This window comes from Arvicanthis niloticus, chromosome 1 (genome assembly GCF_011762505.2).
Source record: "Arvicanthis niloticus isolate mArvNil1 chromosome 1, mArvNil1.pat.X, whole genome shotgun sequence".
In the NCBI taxonomy this organism is placed as follows: Eukaryota; Metazoa; Chordata; class Mammalia; order Rodentia; family Muridae; genus Arvicanthis; species Arvicanthis niloticus.
Window position 1 is genome coordinate 108,971,198 of NC_047658.1, and position 18,618 is coordinate 108,989,815.

The 18,618-nt window shown below is 51.1% G+C and overlaps 2 protein-coding genes across 21 annotated transcripts in view; both read left to right on the forward strand.

Annotated features, from left to right (window-relative positions):
- Positions 1 to 4,303, forward strand: part of Lsp1 (lymphocyte specific protein 1) — a 41,349-nt gene extending 37,046 nt beyond the window's left edge. Inside the window, exon 11 of the mRNA XM_076913752.1 lies at positions 4,273 to 4,303. The gene's annotated coding sequence lies outside the window, so the exon portion shown is untranslated. The remainder of the gene's footprint in view (positions 1 to 4,272) is intronic.
- On the forward strand, positions 1,410 to 18,618 carry Tnnt3 (troponin T3, fast skeletal type). Of its 20 annotated transcripts, none has more exons than XM_076913759.1 (17): positions 1,410 to 1,478; positions 4,273 to 4,307; positions 4,500 to 4,513; positions 5,401 to 5,418; positions 6,817 to 6,834; positions 7,019 to 7,033; positions 8,002 to 8,013; positions 8,222 to 8,236; positions 11,097 to 11,115; positions 13,408 to 13,453; positions 14,018 to 14,134; positions 14,226 to 14,303; positions 14,552 to 14,665; positions 14,772 to 14,881; positions 15,035 to 15,125; positions 16,189 to 16,229; positions 18,386 to 18,618. In XM_076913759.1, exons 2-17 carry the CDS (start codon positions 4,291 to 4,293, stop codon positions 18,438 to 18,440), a joined length of 780 nt encoding a protein of 259 aa, XP_076769874.1. In that variant the 5' UTR covers positions 1,410 to 1,478; positions 4,273 to 4,290; the 3' UTR covers positions 18,441 to 18,618. The 20 variants fall into 20 exon arrangements, with proteins under 20 accessions (XP_076769874.1, XP_076769875.1, XP_076769878.1 ...); XM_076913760.1 differs by lacking the exon at positions 16,189 to 16,229 and adding an exon at positions 16,873 to 16,913; XM_076913763.1 differs by lacking the exon at positions 8,222 to 8,236.

An 18,618-nucleotide genomic window follows, 5' to 3' on the forward strand; every position in this document is an offset into this window, starting at 1 on the left:
ATGAGTATGGAGGGAAGCATAGGCTCTGGCCAGGAAGGCTGAGGTGGCCGAGCAGCTCCTGGGACCTCTAAGGAGCAGGTGCTTAGAGCACAGGAGAGCAGGAGAGAAGCTCTGTTCTATGAGCCAGCAGGCTAGAAGACTGGCCCCACTGCTTTTGACCACAAGCTGGATCTTGTATATCTCTGGCGTTCTATGGCCCTGTCTCTAACATGTAGGAGGTGGGTGGTGGGTCAGTCCAAACCTTCCAGAAACTCTTAATATTCAACTGAGACTGGGATACTGTGAGCCTCCTGCTGGTCATCCTGATGTCTATTACCTTAGGAGGCGAAAGGACCAGAGCCCTGTCTGTGTTCCTTAGGGTTCATCTACCATTACTTTACACTTCACGTTGGCTTTTCCCCTAAACTGAACAGATCCATGGACCCCACCAGTTATACCCAACCCATGGGGTCTAAGAGAGTTAAGAGAGTGAATGGCAAATGCTGTGTTGGTCTTTTGGTACTTGATGCTTCAGTTTCCCTAGAGGCTATCCAGGCACACGAGGCCCAGGAGAGGTGTCCATGGTTGGATGGTGCCCCCTGGAGTCTTGAGGAAAAAAGGCCAGGCACATGGCCAGGTCTGCTCATGGCCAGGTCTGCTCAGCAGGGCCCATGTCCCTGGCCTGAGATATGACCTCCAGGTCCACTACTTAGTATGGAGCCCCTGACCAATAATGGGCCCAAACATTGCTCAGCCTTCCCCAGTCACTAAAGAAGATGAACAACCATGGGCAAGGTGTGGGTCATCATTTCTCCTATCTTTTCATGTCATGTGTTCCAGTGATGTCTACTTGAAAAATAGGCCTGGCCTCTAGGGGGTTATGTGTGGCATTGGCCAGGGACCCAGGGTTCTTCATTTGGTGGGAATCTTGAGCTGTCTCTATGATGGAGAAGTAGGGCAGAGCTGCAGGGGGTGCCACATAGAGTTAGACACCTATATTGAACAAAGTACTCACTCCTACAAGCCACCTTGGGCAGAGGAACAGGGGACCAAAGAACTCAAAACCCAGGCTCTGGTGACCCTTCCCTAACAGCCTGACTCAAGAACAGCCTTGGCCTAGACCTAGACCTAATCCTTTCCTCTGCTCTCCCTCAGCCCATCAGACATGTGCCCATTGCTGAGGGGGAGGGTAGGTAAAAATAGCAGCTGACACCTTTCTGGAACAGTTGGGGACCTTGCCTCCTCCTCCAGGCATGTCTCCTCCATCCTTGCCTCCTTAGGCCTCTTCCTCTAGGGCATTCCTATACTTGGTCAGGGGCCTGCTTGGGCACACCCTCCCCCTTCCCATGCCCCCATGCCCCAGCCACCCATCTGCTGGCCAATGGGCTGCCAGAGAAGATCAGATGTCACTATAACATGAAGGGGTGAGGCTGTTGGACAGTGCCTGCTGCTGGTCCTGTCTACAAGGAGCCCCCAGCCTTTCTCAGACTCAACTGCAGGTGGGTATGTATGGATGTGAACAGCCTGCCTAGGAGTGGGTGACTGTGTCAGGGCTTGGCTGCCTAGCATCTAAGGGGAATTTAACAGGTCCTGTGCCTCTTGCTGTGTTATATGTTGGTGACTAGAAGCATGGTGTTTGAGCCTTGGGATGACATTGAAAACCTGGCTCTAAACCAGAATAGAAAGGCATGGAAGCAGGAAGGAGCAGGGCTCCTGGGTGACTCAGGACTAAGGAGCCCTCCTAAGGTAGGATCTAGGAAGAAGGGCAGGGGGTGAGATAAGGATCAAGTCAGGAGACATTGTCCAGAGCTCTGAGGGCTGCCTGCAGCTGCCTGACTGGCAGCTGGCTGGAGCCCCTGTGGGGGCTCTGAAAGAATGACCTTAGAGAAAGAATGTGATTTCAACTCATCCCTGGAGCCCAAGGATCTGGGTCCTAAGCTAAGCTATTTTGCCATTTTGCAGATGTGGGCTTATCTCAGAGCACCCTAGGTAGAAGCTCTAGGGAGAGCTAGCTGTGAACCCCTGGGGCAGATTCCTAAGGTTCAGGTGAAGATAAACAGGAGCCAAGCTGAATCAGGAGAGAGGTAATGAAAGGGACCTGGGCCGGAGCAGGAAGCTCATATCTGATCTTACTTGTGGTTGAGAAAACAGGTGGTCCCTAGCCCTCCAGGCTCCCGCCTTTGCTCAGTCTCCAGGCTCGGATTCCTTACTTCCTGAGTCTGAGCTTTCTAGATGTCCTTGAGAATCCTTGGAGGAGATGGGACCTGGCAAGGTTGGTCAGAGGAGACTAGGCCCAAAACAGGAAGTGATAAGGGTCCCATAGCAAGTGAATGGCAGGGCCCCTTGCCCTTTTGGGGGCTTTGTCACCTTTGAAGGAGGGGAGTTTGTCATGGATCCCCAAGGAAACTGACCTCACAGGCTAGTTTCACGAACCCTCTTCTAAGGCCAGAACCCTCTACAGAACAACTGTTTTCACTCTCCGTTGTTTATTGGTCATCCCTGTCCCATCCCTGACACCCTACCTCTGCCTCTCCCCAATTTACAGGGATGTTGAAATGTGGGTGGAAAGGCACAGATATGCTCAAGTGGGCCTTCAGGACCTCTATAGAAGACCAGGAACCTCAGTTTTTCAACCTCAAAAAAGGGCATTGCTACCTCACTTTGGAAGTAGCAAGGCTACTTGCTGGATGGATGCCTGTAGGAGTCAGGAGGGGAGCCAAGATGGCTGAGTTGTTCTCAGTACCCTGCCCCCCTGCCATCTTGGGTTTCAGGACAGAGGAGTCTTGCTAATTTTGATGCCTATTTTTGGACACTTCAGCTGCCATTGGCTCCTTATAAACACACAACACCCTCCCCCCACACACTACCCCCTCTCTCCATTGCTGGCACAACACCCCCTCACACACACACACACACTGCCCCCTCCCTCCATTGCTGACAGGTGTGTGGGTCCAGTGGAAACCAGAGGTGGCAAAGCAGATGGGGCCTCAGCTCAACTGCTCCACCCCACTGGCCTTCCCATCCCACAGAGTGCTCCTGTTGGAGGGGGTAGTGCAGAAGACAGTAAAGAAGAAAGTTAGAAGGACTGGTAGGAATCAGAGCAGAGCAAGAAGATGGGACAACTCTGGCTGGGTGGCCTACTTATGGTTGGTGAAGTCTACACAGAGGCTCTGGGATGAGGCAGGGCTGAGCCTGGTGCTTGGCCACAGGGCCTCCCAGGTATCTGTGGGTTAATTTTACAGGAAGTTTCTGTTGTTCTGGGAAAGCTAATGTTATCAACAGGGCTTAGAAACAGGCCCCATCTTAGCATCAAGCTGCTGGTGCATTTTTAGCCCCTGAACAACAGTTTTCTTATATGTGCTCCCTGGGGACAGCAGAGCTATTGTCTCCAAGTCAGCTGTGTTGTGTTTTTATGACCTTTGTTTGTCAAACCCTGAGTCAACATTCTGATACAGTTCTTTGAAGGTTCCCAGGCCCCAGACACTGTAGGCATGTACAATGACCAGTTCACAGGAACCAAGTTCTCTCTCACTGTAGCCACCATGCCTGAGCCTGTGTATGCAGTCCCAGACGTAATGCTAGGAGGTCTGAGGCTCTGTTAGCTCAATCTATTCAGCACATGGGTGTCAAGCTAAGGCTTCCCACAGAGAAGTTTCTCAGACCCACCCCAGTGAGTTCAATCTCCATGGATTTCACAGGAATGGAGACAAAGAGACTGAACACTTATGGGCTCTGTAATTTGAAGGGGTACCCCAGAGGATTTCAGAGAACACAAAAGAGGACCTGGGGTAGCCCCAAGAGGAGCTTGGACTCCCAAGGAAAACATGAGGCACAGTAGAAAGTTTGAGCTCACCCAGGGAAGAAGAGCTGGCAGACTGAGAATATCTGTACCCTTGAAGCTGGGGTCAGCCATTTTAGGGTGGTTCTCTAGCCAGAGGTCATCAATTCAGACAAGCAAGGATGTCCCCAGATCCAGAGGGTCCTGAAGCTCTTACTCACAACCTGTGCATGTCTCTGTATTTAGAGATGGGACATCTGTTCAGGGTGGAATGTATATGACAACTTTCCAACAACTAATCAGCCATGGAGTCTAAGTTCCAGGCTGGAGCCAGGAAAAGAAGAAGGGGGATCAGAGTCATGGGGAGAAAGGCCAGTCAGGGGGATCAAAAGGTAGCCCTCAATTACAGTCTACTTACATTCCCTCTAGGCCCAAATCTCTGAGAGCCCACTCTTGTGAGGTTTCTAAACCAAGGCAATTCCTAACTGTCCCTTCTGTTGATGTTCCCTCTCCAGACACAACCCACCGCCACTATGTCTGACGAGGAAACGTGAGTACCCTGCTGTATGGTCATCTCCCTTGCTGGTGGGATGGGACCCCTGGCACCTACAGACATCTGCCTCAAGTCAGCAGTTCAAGCTCACACCTCTCTCTCTCTCTCTCTCTCTCTCTCTCTCTCTCTCCCCCCCCCCCCCCGCTCTGTCTTTCTCTCTCCCCACCACTACTCCCACCACCATGACAGTGAGCAAGTTGAGGGTAAGTATCTTCTCTATTTTCTCTATATTACTTCTATAGAAGAATCGCTCTTGGTGTGGGGAGAGCTTTGACTATGGACAGCATTCGTCCCTTGGGTACTCATTGCCCAAGAGTCCCTGACCAGCTAGGTCAGTCATTGAGCTTCAAAGACATCCATCTCCCAAATTATCTTGACTCTCTGGCTTACTTTTTTTTTCCTGTGTACTCATACCTTGACCTGTCCCAATCCTGTATACCTGTGTGTCTGTGAAGCCCTGAGAACTCGAGTCTGGGTAGGCAGCTTCCCTGTCTTTGTCACCTTTGGTCACTCACATGGCCTTAGTAGTCCATGAAATCTAGAGACATCCAATGTCTCCCTTATAGCTGAGTATTTTCCCCTCTAAGGCCACAAAGCCTCTGTGTTCATGTGTGTGTGCGTGTGTGTTTTCAGATGTGTTCATATGTGTGGGCCAGAGGTCAACCTTGGATGTCATTTTCAGGAGCTGTCCACCTTGCTTTTTGAGATGGGGGGGAGGGGTCGTCTCTCACTGAACCACAAGTTTGATGATTAGCCTAGACTGGCTGGCCAGCAAGCCCCTGGAGAGTCCTCCTGTCTCTGCCTCATCAGCACTGGGAATGAGAATGTGTAAACCACACTTGGCTTTTTATTTGAATCCTGGGATGTGACTCAGGTCCTCGTGCTTATATGGCAAGCACTTTGCTAACTGACCATCTCCCCAAGCTACCACAAAGCATCTCTGGACTGAAGATCCCAGACCTAATCCCTAGCCAGTAGAAGTACCGGGCTGTCTAAGGACAGAGCAGGCTGATGTGTCCTTCAAATGCCTCACCCCCTCCAGTCCTATCTCTGCTAACTGGCTCCTTTCTTTTGTTCTATTCTAATGCAGAACAATACGAAGAGGAAGGTAACTCAGGAAGCCAGAGGCCTCTCAATGCCCATCCTTGGGAAGGCCTTCAGGGAATCCTCCCTGAGCTGACAATGAACTGTCTACTCCCTTCCTCATGAATGTACTATTAACCATCATCACTTGTCATTAACTGTTAGTGATTAATAATGCCATTATTTAATTAATGGTCAATGGCTTGATCATTAATTAAACCATTAATCCTCTATCTCTTTGATGGATTAATAGACACTCATTAACCACTCACACATGCCCTGTGGTCACTGTGTCCATGGTGTGTGAAGTGGAGTGTGTTTCTGGCCATTAAAACTCATTCATTAATAACAGGGGTCTTGACCTCACACACTGTAACCCTTCAGAGCCATTGTAGCTTCTCTTTTAGTCTTCTTGTGTCTCTCCAGCTTTTTTCTCTATCTTTCTTTGTCTCTGTCTTCCTGTGTCTCTGTCTCTATCTCTGCCTTTCTCTATTCCTGTCTCTTTATCTCTCTTTTTGTTGCTGTCATCTTTCTCTATTTCTCTGTCTCTGTCCTTATCCTTCTCTCTCTCTCTCTCTCTCTCTCTCTCTCTCTCTCTTTCTCTCTCTCTCTCTCTCTTTCTCTCTCTCTCTCTCTCTCTCTTTCTCTCTCTCTCTCTCTCTGCCTCTCTTAGCATCTCTCCTTCACTGTACCCTTGGGCTGCTGGAGACCCCTCCCTGGCTCTGTCGTGCCTGGGCAGGTGTGGGCGGGCAAAATGTCGAGTCTTGGTGCACCTGGGAGCAGCACAGCACAGCGGTTCCCAGGCCTGACAAGCTGTCTGCTCCTGGCACCTGCTCAGCTTAGGGAGACTTCATGCAACTCACCAGACAGGCCATCCTGCAAAGGCTGCTGGGTGCTGTGTTTTCAAAATATTTTGAAAATACCTGCTACTTTAACAGCCTGAGCAAACATCTTACTGTCAGAAGATGGAAAGGCTGGTTTCTGAGTGAGATGTGGCCCTGGGGGCTGCCCTTCTCTAGGGTTGGCTCTAAGGGTCTCGTTTTCTCAAAGCCTCTTGACCTACCTTTATTCCTGGCAGCTAGATGGAACCTCCTAGGTCAGAAATGATTAAACACATGAATTTACCCCTGATCCTCACCTCCATACCCTATAGAATAGAATTATAAACACCCAGACATGGGACATAGGGTGTAGAGGGCCAGGCCTGAGGAAGGTACAAACTCAATACCCCAGCAAGGACATTGGTGGCTGATGCCTGAGGATCCTATTCACTGTAGTTAGCTGCTGTGGGCCAAGCATGGGAATCTGACCTGCTCATCATGCTTGGTCCAAGAGAACCCAGGAAAGCCCCTGTTTCTAATGTCTGTCCTTGTTCATTCTCTTCCCTACATGGCATCTCTCTGTCACCTTTGCTCACCCTCAGAGGAGGCCCAGGAGGAAGGTGAGTTGGCTTAGGACTTGAACCCCACTTGCCCTTGCCCTCTAATGGTGAATTTGGTGTAACCTTCCCTCTTATAGGGCTGTGACCTCAGGGCCTGTCTCTAAGGGCCTGCTGTGTGCTTCTTTCTAAACCTATCCTTTCTCCTCCCTGCCACCCTGCACTCCCTGGCATTCCTCGGCCGCAGAAGTCCAGGAGGAAGGTATGAGGATACAGGACTTCTGGTCCCCATGTGGAGCCCAGGGTCTGGCTGGAGCCATGTGGTGTGGGGAAGAGGGCAGGAAAGCAAGGTGGCGCCAGCCAACCAAGAGGCCCCCCATGTGGCCCCACATAACCCACTAATCATGGCCAATGCTTGACCAAAGAGAATGAGAACTCCAAGAATCCCTTCACGGCTGCCCCAGATTTTGCCAGATGTTTCTGATACTAGAGAGGGCAGCCTAATACAGGAGTGGTGGGGGAGACTATAGAGCCAGGAATGGGTTGAGTCTCCTTCCCTAGTCAGTGAAAGCCCATGATGACCAAGACCTTTGCTAGGCCAGATCCACCAGGCCAAATGTCCAAAGAGCTCAGGTCATTAGGGAGAGGACTAGCCAGAGGCCCTGCTTCAGACCAAGGCCTCCTCCCTAGTCAATTTCCCTAGCCAGTTAGTTGTATTCCCTATCAAACCAATCACAGGCCCCATCTCAACCCTCTTTAAGGGTTATAACATGAAGGCCCAAGGAAAAGGCTTTAGCACCTCCCTCTGAGGTGGCAAGAAAAGAAGTATTTGGAATGGACTCTGCTCCCCTTGGGTACTAGAGACTCCAAGTAGGCTTCAACTCTAGACTGGGGCCCAGCTGAGAGCAAACAGGAGATGGGCAGATGAGGGGAGGAACCAAAGCAAGAGCCAGAGTCCCAACCCTCAGCTCAGTTTCCCTACTTGTGAGGCAAAACACATTGGGGGTGAGTTTGGTTCTTTGCAACTCCTCTTATTCCCAAGTTCTGAGTGGGGACCCAGAATCTGGGCTGTGGGATTGAGGGTGTCGTGACCCCAACTAACTCTAACAGTATCTTGCTCGCTTCCTGCACGTATCCCACCCCTCGGCGACCGGCTGTTTCCTTTTAACCTGGATCCCTTCTCTGACCTCTGACCCGTGGTTTTGCCTCTTGTTCCGTGGCCCTCCTTAGCCCCCGAACCAGGTATGTGACATGACTTCAATGCCACATGACATATGTGGCCATGTGTGGGTGTGTGCAGGAGCCAGCCAAAAAGGAACAAGAGGGTGCTGTGTAACTTACCCATCTCTACCACACACCTGTTTGTTTCTCTCCCCTTCTCCCACACTGCCTTCCACTCATTCATTTTCTCTCCTCCTTCCCTTTCTCCTCCCCTGGTGCTGTTCCACAGAGGAAGTCCAAGAAGGTAGGTCCAGGTTCACCTCACAGTCACAGCCTTCCCCTCCTCCCTCACCCCTCTCTGATTAACTGTCTCTCACTCCCTTTCCAATATACCCACTACCAACTAAGCCCTGCTGGTCTCTGGGCTAAGGACAGCACAGAATAGGGAAGTTAGCCTGATCACCAGGAGGCCTAGGTGGCTGACAGTGGCAGTCCCTAGTGTCAGTCTTTAAGGGCAAAGAACAAGGCTCCTCCACTTCCATCAGGAAAATTAAATGGGACATATGGGCTGTCCTGGGTCTTCAGAGCCAGTCTTAAGAAGATGGCGCTGGAGATCTATGGAGACCCTCTGTGGCCTCATCAGGATATGTAGAGCAAAGCAAAGAGTCTGGATCGATAGCCTCCAACCTACCCCAGATATCAAGTCAGAGGGAGGAAAGTAAGGAGGGGTGGGTCTGAAGGGAGGGTAGAGGGGCAAGTGGGGCAAAGCAGAAAGTCAGGCTGGGGCCCAAGGTGGAGATGTCAGAGACCTGGAACAGCCAGGGGCCATGCATGCGAACAGGTAATCAGTCAGATCCCAGCATCCCATCCAGCGCCTGGGCCTGAGCCAGACACACCCGTCAAGCAGAATTGACAGGGTTGGGGGATGGGGATTGTCAGCCTAGCAGCAGGGCTGGTTACACTGGGGAGGGAGGAGGGGCTGGATTCAGGGAACCCATTTCAGCCCCTCCACTTACATGCTGGCAGACTCCTGGTGGCTGGGCCTGAAAGGAAGCACCTGGGTAAGATCATGCTAGGAGAGGGACCCAGGGATGTTTTCAGGCCACACATCTTAGGTTGCCTGGCCTCCCTGGGACCAGAACTGAGATTTACTGGCAGACAAATGGACAGACAAAAGGGTGGGGAGACAAAGCACGGGGGGGGGGGGGGCGGGGGTGCCTTACCTTGCCATTATGCAGCTGCCTCTCATACAACTCTTGGGAGCACCCCATCCTTCCCTGTCCCCAGAATGTCATAAGGGTAAGGTGAGCCCATCAGCCCCTTCACTTCCTCCCCAGGCCACTCCCCTGGACCTCATGCAAGCAAAGGCTCTGCCTCTTCCCACTTCTCCCTGGACCGCCACTCCTGAGGTGTTAGGCAAGAGTAGTATCAGGCTCTCCTGTAGCTCTAAGCTGCCTATTCAGGCAGTGCTGCCACATGCTTTGGTGGTTAAGTAGCCATATGTCTTCCAGAGGGGTGAGAAATAGGTATTCCAGAAGGGCACTGGTCAGAACATGCAGCAAGACCCCCACCCACACTGTGCATGGGGCTTGTTGGCTACTAGCCACGTGCAAATATACTAGGAGTTCCAGATGCTTCCCTGTCAGGTCTCACTGTGTTCCAGGCAAACAGAATGCACGCATGTCAGCAGCCTTGCTTCTTCTGCTAAAGCCAGAGCAGGGCTAAAGTAGAGTGCAAGGGAGGCTGACGGTGAGCAGCTGCGGTCAATACCAGTCCCAACCTCGGCTGGAGTGGGTCACACTCAGAGGAAGCAGCCTTTCCTCAGGACAACCGGCCTAGCAAGGCTCTAAAGGAAGGGAAGAAGAGAGGCCCCACCAAGATGCATGGGAAAAAGCCTCTCAGGGGTCAGAGGGCAGGTTCCCAGGATCAGGAGGCCCTGTCCTAGGGCTGAACCTGTCAAAGCTCACAGATACGGATGAGCCAAAAAAATATTTTTGGATCCCAGGCAGGCTCTATGAACAAAGACTTTTACAAAGAGTTGGAAATAAAGTGACTGTAGAAACTACAGTATGTGCCCATGTTCAAGACTAGGTAGTAGAAGGCAATGGAAGGTTCCCTGACAGCTGGAAGGTAGAGAACAGCCTCAGGATCTTCCCAGTGGGAAAGCTAGCTCCAGTCCCCATGCTCTGTCCTCACAGCCAAGCCTTCTTGGCCAGCATGCATAAAGCCCTGGGTTCAATTACCAGTACTGCATAAACCAGCTGTAACAGAACATACCCAGCACTTGGGAGGTGGAGGCAGGAGGATAAGGAGTTCAAAGACATCCTTAGCTACTTTGAGCATTAGAGAGCAGCCTGGACAGCAAGTATACATGAATGGGATGAAACCTATAGGAAGGTGTAGGAGCTGCCCTGCCACCCTCAGGCACGGGGCTCTATGCGTGCCTGCCTCTGCTGTTCCGTGTGGCCACCGCTGCTGTGTGGCCTCTGCACTTCTGCAGCTGCGTGGCTTTTTTCTTGCATGTGCGCTTGCACCCACATCATGAAGATGCTGTCGTCGAGGAGGAGCGGGAGGAAGACGAGGAAGGTAAGGCCTGCCAGCGCTGTCGCAGCCCCCCTGCTCCAATTGCACAGGCCTCTGGCAAGAAGAACCAATAGTCCAGTGTCTATGTTGTTACTCTCCAGCCCTTTCATTCTGTCTGTCTATGTCTGTCTGTCTTCCTTTTCTCCCTGGCACGGGACCTCAGTGACAAGATGCTAACTAAGGCTTTATGTGCATCCGCCATGGAGTTAGGGGGCTAAGCTAAGGCCAGGCTTCTGCCACTTAGAAGCAAACAGGTGGTTGGTCAGTAGAGACAAGCCAGCATCCCAGATGTTACCCAGACTTTCTAGAAATCTGTCCTCCAGTCCCTTTGCCTTCCTACCTTCCCTCCCTCCCAGGCTCTAGGGTCATGCGTGTCTTCTGTGGTTTCTCCTTTTCTTGCCTTCACACCCACACCCAAAGTCCTTCTTAGAGCCCCTAGGGAATTTCATAGGTATCATGCTTCTGAGAAGGAGGGTGGCCTGGGTGGGCTGAGTAGAAGTCCCCAGTCTGAGTCAGGAAGCTCCATCCTATCTTACCTGATCTCTTTTTCTTCCTCTTCCCATCCTGGCTGTCATGAGTAGAGGAGAAACCAAGACCCAAGTAAGTGTGGGATCCAGGCAGAGCTATGGGGGAATGCCAGAACAGGGTGGGTTGGGAAGCCCAGCCTGTCTTAGAAGAAGAATTCAAATGACAGAGGATACTAGGGACCATAGTTGCCAGTGGAAATGAATAGAAAGACGGTAGGCTGTGCTTCTTTCCCATCAGCCAGTGCAGTCAAGGAGGAGGCCACTGGCCACAGACTTAAGCTCAGGATTGAGACTGAAGGCACCACGTGTCTGCCGTGCCTCAGTATGCTGAGAAACTGCCCAGGTCTCCAGATAGATGTATTTTTTAAAAATGGGCTTGAGAGGTGAGGATCTCCCAGTTGAGATGAGACCCCACTCTGGATGGACCTGGTCCAAAAGAGCAGGCTACTCAGGGGCTGAGCCCCCATGAGCCACACTGCAGAGGGCTTACTCTGGCCTCACTTACATGTGAGTTAACCAGGAGGTAGATGGATCCAGAACTTCCATGTACCGCTCCTTCTGGTCCCTTTGAACCTCTCTGCCGGTCCCCCACTCTGAACCAGGTTGAACTTTTGGCACTTGCCCCTCATTCCCTCCCCATCCTCCAGAGAAGAATGGAGCTAGGTGAAGCGTGTGGCTGGCCCACACTCCTCCCTTGAATGCTGTTTTAAATCAAGTTCACATAAAGAAATGCAGGATTCTGAGATAGTTTCTCATCTTAGAAAAATTATTTATGTTCTCAATATGAAAATAAAACACCTCATTAAGAAAATTTGGAAAATACATAAAAGTCAAATGAAGGGGAAAAAAATCCATCCATAATTCTCCACTCACTCACCAGCCAGACTGTGGAAAGGACCAGGGAGGGGAAAAAGGATCTTTATTTCTTCCTGTTCTTTTTCTACATGAAGTTCTTGGAAAATAAAGATCTTGACTATGTTTTTTCAAGCACGGGACTGTCTATAGAGCCTTGAATTCTGCTTTTAAAAAAATTTAGCACTATTCATAAGTATTTTTCCATGTTTTTACATAGTCTTCTTAAATATTTTGAATGGCCACATAATATTCCATCAATTGGACAAACCATAATTTTCCTAACCATTCCCCGATCACAGGCTTTCCCCAATATTTTACAATCATAAATAACGCTGGGCAGAAATTATTTTCCATCTTGAGGGCTATTTGCCTAGGCCACATTCCCAGAACTGGAATTACTGGGTCAAAGAAGACCAGTGCTCTGAAGACTTTGACACTCACTGCCAAGTTGCTTTCCACCAGGGCCCAGCCAAGGCGGTCTCCTACGTGGGCTGTGAGCAGTCTTGTGTCCCACACCCTCCGCGCCCAAAGGCGGGAACAGGAGTCTGCCCCTCACCCGTTGATGAACAGCCAACCGCATCTCATGGTTGTTTGTCTTAGCATTCCTCTGATGGCACCACCACTAACCGTCCATGTTTGTTAACTGGTCGTCTTTCTTTGCAAGTCAGTGGCTTGTGCCCCTTGCTCGTTTATCTCATGGCCGACACGTCTCCGTGTTTGCTTAATCGTCCGTTTACTCAGGGATATAAATCTTCTCTGTATTTGCTGAAAAGGTTTTTCTTTCGGTCTGGTTTTTTCCCCCCTCTGCGTTTCAATTTTTGCTCTTTTTTTCCCCCCACATACATAAGTTTTTCATTTGCACAACATCATCTGTACAGCTTTCCCTCGGAGGGAACTTTGGGGCTTCAGAGCTTAGAAAAATCCCTTCCCTCTCCAGGTTTTGATCGCTATTCAGCTCCCCTTTCTTCTGTGGCCTGCTTCTAAAAGCCGCGGTTGTCTGGGCTCCCTGCTCCATCTGGAATGTGTTGGCAGGAGGAGGGGTCGCTCGGCCAGCGGGCTGGGGCTCCTTTTCCCCTTACAGGCTCTCGTTCATTTGCTCAGAAAGAAAGATTAAAAGTGTCCAGAGCCACAGGACAGGTCTCGCCCCAGAACTAATGCCAGTCACTGCCCCTGGAGGGTCTGTGGTAGCCACCCTGCCTTCTGCTAGGACCTGGCTAAGTTTGTTTATGTGTCTGAGAAAGGTGGCATGAAGCAGGGAGCAAAACAAAGGTGGACATAAGCAGGGTGATACCTTCTAGGAAGGGACAAACTACTCCTGGGTACATGGGTTAGAAACCCAAGGACAAAGAGCCAAGCAAATCTGCTTTAGTTGAGACATACATGCTCTGTTGGGTGCCAGGGTGCAAGAAAGAGAAGGAGGGCCAGCCTAGATTCGAGGCTGGCTGGGCTCCTCTGTGGGATGGTCCCAGTTGTCCCTGCTTATGAAACAACTTCTGTGTCTCTTCCCCAGACTTACTGCTCCTAAGATCCCAGAAGGGGAGAAAGTAGACTTCGATGTAAGTTTATGGGGCCCAGATCACCCTCATCCCAAACTCTAGCCTTTGAGCTTTAGGTCATGTCTTCTCAAGCAGCCAGACTCAAGGCAGCCTAACTCTAGGCTACACTCCCCTAATTCACTCTTAGACCCCAAGAAGTCAACAACCCTTCCCAGTCCCTCCATCCATTCCTGTACCCACAAATCCATCCACTCATCCACCCATCCTTTCTCGCAATTGTCTGTCATTTAGCCACCGATTCATCTGTCCATTTGTTTGTTCAAGCATTCATCCATGTATGCAGCAAATTAATTTCATGGTTACCTCTTTGCCAGACCCAAGAGGCTATCTCTGAGGATGACAGAGCCAAGTCTGAGCCAGGTCACCTCAAGAATGGTGCTGGCTTCATGATTAGCCAGGGCCTAGATTCCTCCATGGGAAGTATCTTGACCCTGTGGTCAAGGCCACACTGAGCCTTAGGAAGGCAGCAGCTGCAGGGACCTGGTAGGAGGTGTGCCTAGCTGGAGGTGGGTCCCAGGCTGGCAAGAAGGGGTAGAAACTTTTCTCTTCCCCCCCGCCCCCCAGGATATCCAGAAGAAGCGTCAGAACAAGGACCTCATGGAGCTCCAGGCCCTCATTGACAGCCACTTTGAAGCTAGAAAGAAGGAAGAAGAGGAGCTAATTGCACTTAAAGAGAGAATTGTGAGTACTGCTGCCCTGAGAGGCTGCTGGATACTCTGTAGGGACTGGGCATGATAGGGAAGGGCTGACCAGTTTGCCCTCTTGGCTGCAGGAGAAGCGACGTGCAGAGAGAGCTGAGCAGCAGAGGATTCGTGCTGAGAAGGAGCGAGAACGCCAGAACAGACTGGCGGTAAGGACTATGTCATCCTGTGGCCTCCCAAGCCAATGTAGCCAGAAAAGTACAGGATCTTAGACCTTCCTTTTACTGTGGGCCTCTGTTAGAGCCAACAATCAGAGCTATGAGGTTATTATTTCTTGCTCTACAGAAACCCTGAAAAAGAGCAGCTTCCTTCTAGGAGGTTCTAAGCCCAAAGCTAGTTTTTGAAGCCTGCTCAAAGGACAGCCCCTGAGCATCTTGGGTGGGGGGTGTCTCTACAGGAGGAGAAGGCCAGAAGAGAGGAGGAGGATGCCAAGAGGAGAGCTGAAGATGACATGAAGAAGAAAAAGGCTCTGTCCTCCATGGGTGCCAACTACAGCAGCTACCTGGCCAAGGTAAGGAACATTCTCAGAACCCTGAAGGATGGCCTTCAAGTAGGGCTGCTGTCTGTCCCATGTACCTTTCTGAGACTGGGCCCTTCATCCCCTCTCCCTTCTTCAGGCTGACCAGAAGAGAGGCAAGAAACAGACAGCCCGGGAAATGAAAAAGAAGATTCTCGCAGAAAGGCGCAAGCCTCTGAACATCGACCATCTTAGTGATGATAAGCTGAGGTGGGGGGCCCTCCTAAATGGTGCTGAGACTTTCTCCCCAGAGAATTGAGTCACAGCTCTCTGTGGTTCTGGAGGAGGAAGCAAGGTCCTGGGCCCTGCCTTTCTAACTTCACCCCATCAAACCTCCTCTTTTCCCTCTTTTCCATCTTCCAGGGACAAAGCCAAGGAACTCTGGGATACCTTGTACCAACTGGAGACTGACAAATTCGAGTTTGGGGAGAAGCTGAAACGTCAGAAATATGATGTGAGTCCGGGCATCTCTGGCTCATGGGCCTGCAGAGGCTTACTCTTTGGGGGGGGGGGGGGATCAATTCTCTCCCTACATACCAGTCATACTCTGGTCCTGCCTTCGCCTTGAAACCTGGCTCCACTAAGCCCAGCTGGGACCATTGCTGGAGGCTGTTCTTCAGGGCAGGCACCTGATCCATCAGCCTAGGCCCTGCATCTGAATTGGCCAGTGCTGTAGCTGGAACTGTTATGTGTTCTCAAACTGTTGAGGTCCCCATGACATCTGCCTCTTCAGGGAAGGCAAGCATATAGCCAGGGTGACTCATACATTCATCTGAAACTAAAAAGAGAGTTCAGTACTGTGTCTCTTGGGGGCTGGGAAGAGGATCAGGGCATCTAGAATGAGGTTGCAACCTTCATAGGTGTTGAGGGCAAGGTAAGGGGCTGCAGAAATATGGCAGGGCCTTCCTTGGGGGATGAGGTAGAAGCAAGCTTATTCCTACACACCATGGATACAGGGAAGGGCACTTGTCCTGGTCCCTACTGTGCTTAGGGCAAATGCAAACAACCTGGGTTCACTGGCAAATCAGTGTCATCCTTCCCTCCTGTCCCTCCAGTACCCAGTGAGGAGAGAGGTAGGAACTCATACACGGGCATCTTCCATAGTCATCAAGATAGATGATCTATGAATCCTGGCTCCTTCTTCCAAACTCTGGGAAGATGAGCTAAAACCTTCTTGCAACCTCTGGGTACATGACATGGGTCTTAGTTTCTCAACTTTGAAGAGCCTTGGTCTCTACACCTCCATCATTGGCCATCCCTAAAAAGAGATTCATCCCTCAGCCTCAAGGCTACCCCAGAAACTAGTTCAAAGGAGGCTCCACCAAACAGAGGCCAGGCTATTCTTTTCAGCAACAGAAGCTGGGTCAGGAACCCATAACTTCCAGATACACTCTGCCCATATCTGGTCTCCTCGGTTCAAAGAGTCTGCTCGTTCATCAGAAGACTGGCCCGATATACATCAGGGCCTTGAAGCCTCAGCTGCCCACCCAACCTGGTAACCATCTTGATTTTTCTAGATCATGACTGTCCGGGCCAGAGTGGAGATGCTGGCCAAGTTGTGAGTAGGCAGAGCCTGCTATAGGCCAGGCTTGTGGGTGTGCAATGCTCAGCTAGCATCTCGCATGGCAAAGATTTGGGTTGTTGAGGACACTGGTGGCAAAAGGCCTTTCCCTCCTGCCCCAGCTCCTCCCTCCTGACTTTAGCTGGTGGCTATGAGGCTGGCCCGATGCCCTTGTTGGCAGATGAGAAAGGAAGGCCCTTGCCTTCCCAGAGGTCCACTTGGTTCCAGAGCCTCTGGGCCACCAAGTCAGGAGCAGGTACCATGGACCAAGGAGCAGGACGGTCGGGATCAGGAGTCAGTGGTGGAACTTAGAGAGGTCTAAAGGCCTTACTTCCACCCTGTCCCTTGTGCCTGACTGCATCCTGCTTCAGCCACAAGGTAAGTGGCTAGCTGGGAGCTGCTGTGTGTGGTAGCTAGAGAGAGCAAGTCAAGACACAGCCCAAGGACAAAGAACAGTGCCCTCTCACAAAGGAGCCAGGAGACAGTAAGAAAAATGGTATAGGAGACTGTGTCCCTGCAATGAGGATACAGCGGGGATACCACAGTTGGCCTACCCTGTGGTGAAGACATGTGTCCCCTGGCCAGTGCCCAGCTGGGCTTCCCAGATCCCTGTCACAGTAAGTCACCTGTGTTGTTACAGATCACCACCCTCAGGAGCCGTATTGACCAAGCCCAGAAGCAGTAAGTAGCCCAGCCCATTCTTGCTCTGTGTTGGGCCTAGAGTCTCCAGGGCCAGCAACCTGCAACCCTACGTAGGACCTAAATATTTTAGCCAGTTCCTGAACGAGGGTTCCTGGTAGCTGGCCCTAAGCAGAGCAATAACAAGACTAACTAGGCCCTGGGACCCACTGGCTCCTTCCTCTCCTGCATGCAGGAGGTGCCAGATGGGGTTTGTTAGTGATACATTTTCCCTGTACTAACCAGCAGTGAGCCTGTAACAGGGTGTGGTAATGAATATCTGCAATCTCAATGCATCTCCAGAGTTGGAAGCAGGATCAAGGCCAGCCTGGGCTACATGAAGCCCTTTATCAATTACCACCACCACCACCACCACCACCACCAACAACAACAACAACAAAGAGGTGGCATGAGGGTATAGTTCAGTAGGTAGAGTGCTTGTCCAGCATGTACAAGGTCCTTAGTTGGATCTCAGTACTTTAGTTGAGCACATCTATAATCCCAGAACTTTGTGAGGGAGGCAGAGGCAGAAGGATCAGAAGTTCAAGATAGGATGCAGAGTAAGTTTCAAGGCCAGCTTGGGATACAGAAGATGGGAGGAGAAGAGAGGAGGGGTTGTGGAAAATGGATGAATGAATAAATGAACTGATACCTTAGGAGGGTAACCCCTCCACACATGGAATCAGATCCCACAGGACTCCAGGGCCTGTTGCAACAGTGACCTCTTACCAGGTTCTTAGTTTGATATAATGCTAAAAGTCTGATGCTGAACCTGGACATGGGGTTATCACACTTCAAGAACAAAATCAAGTGGAGCTGCCTAGACTTTCTGTTTCTTGAGATTTTTCTCCCTTCTTCCTTGCTTCCAGGCAAAGGCTATTGGCTCACATCTGTTGGGTGGCTTGGAGGGTCATGACAGACTGGTTTGATGAAATGCCATGTGTACATGGGTGCGTGCATGTGTTAGGGTACTCAGGAAGGCCTGTGAGGCCACATCACCAGCCCAAGATCCCACTGGGGTAGCTCCAGAGCTCATGTACTTTTATCCTCCTGCCAGCCCAGAGCCTCACATAGCACGTATCCTGCTTCCAGCTTGCTGGGGTACAGAGGGCCTCAGATAATGGGGTTCCTAAGTCCTGAGACTGACTATCCTTAGCTGTGATCCTGAAAGGCATAGGCTTTTCAAAAACACTACTTTTCAAAGCTAGGATGGCATGGGTCTGTCTGCAGTAGTCCCTTTGGCCAAAGCAGGAGATCAGAAGGTGAGCCCAGGTAACCAGCTAACACTATGCTAACCACACTAGTGTCCAGGCCCTGTCAGGCCTACTGCAGGTGAGTCAGCTCCCACTGCTCAGGCTGAAACGAGGTGTGTGCACTGGAAGTGGGGGCAACAGCTTGGGGAGACAGGAGCTGAAGGTCTCCATTAGCTGGCTGGATCCTCTGACCATTAAGCACAATTTGCTTCCCATTTGCAGCAGCAAGAAGGCCGGTGCCACAGCCAAGGGCAAAGTCGGTGGGCGCTGGAAGTAAAAGAGCCAAGAGGTGCCCTGCAGCAGAGACCATCAACCCTGACTCCTGCCAGGGCCCCCTTTTCCAACTCTACACTCTCAACCCTCATGCCCAGGCATTTTTGGGTACTCAGGGCCCACCCTGCTGCAATTCCCTCGCCTTCTGGGGTCTAGGAATAAAGTTATCGGACTCCCCTCTA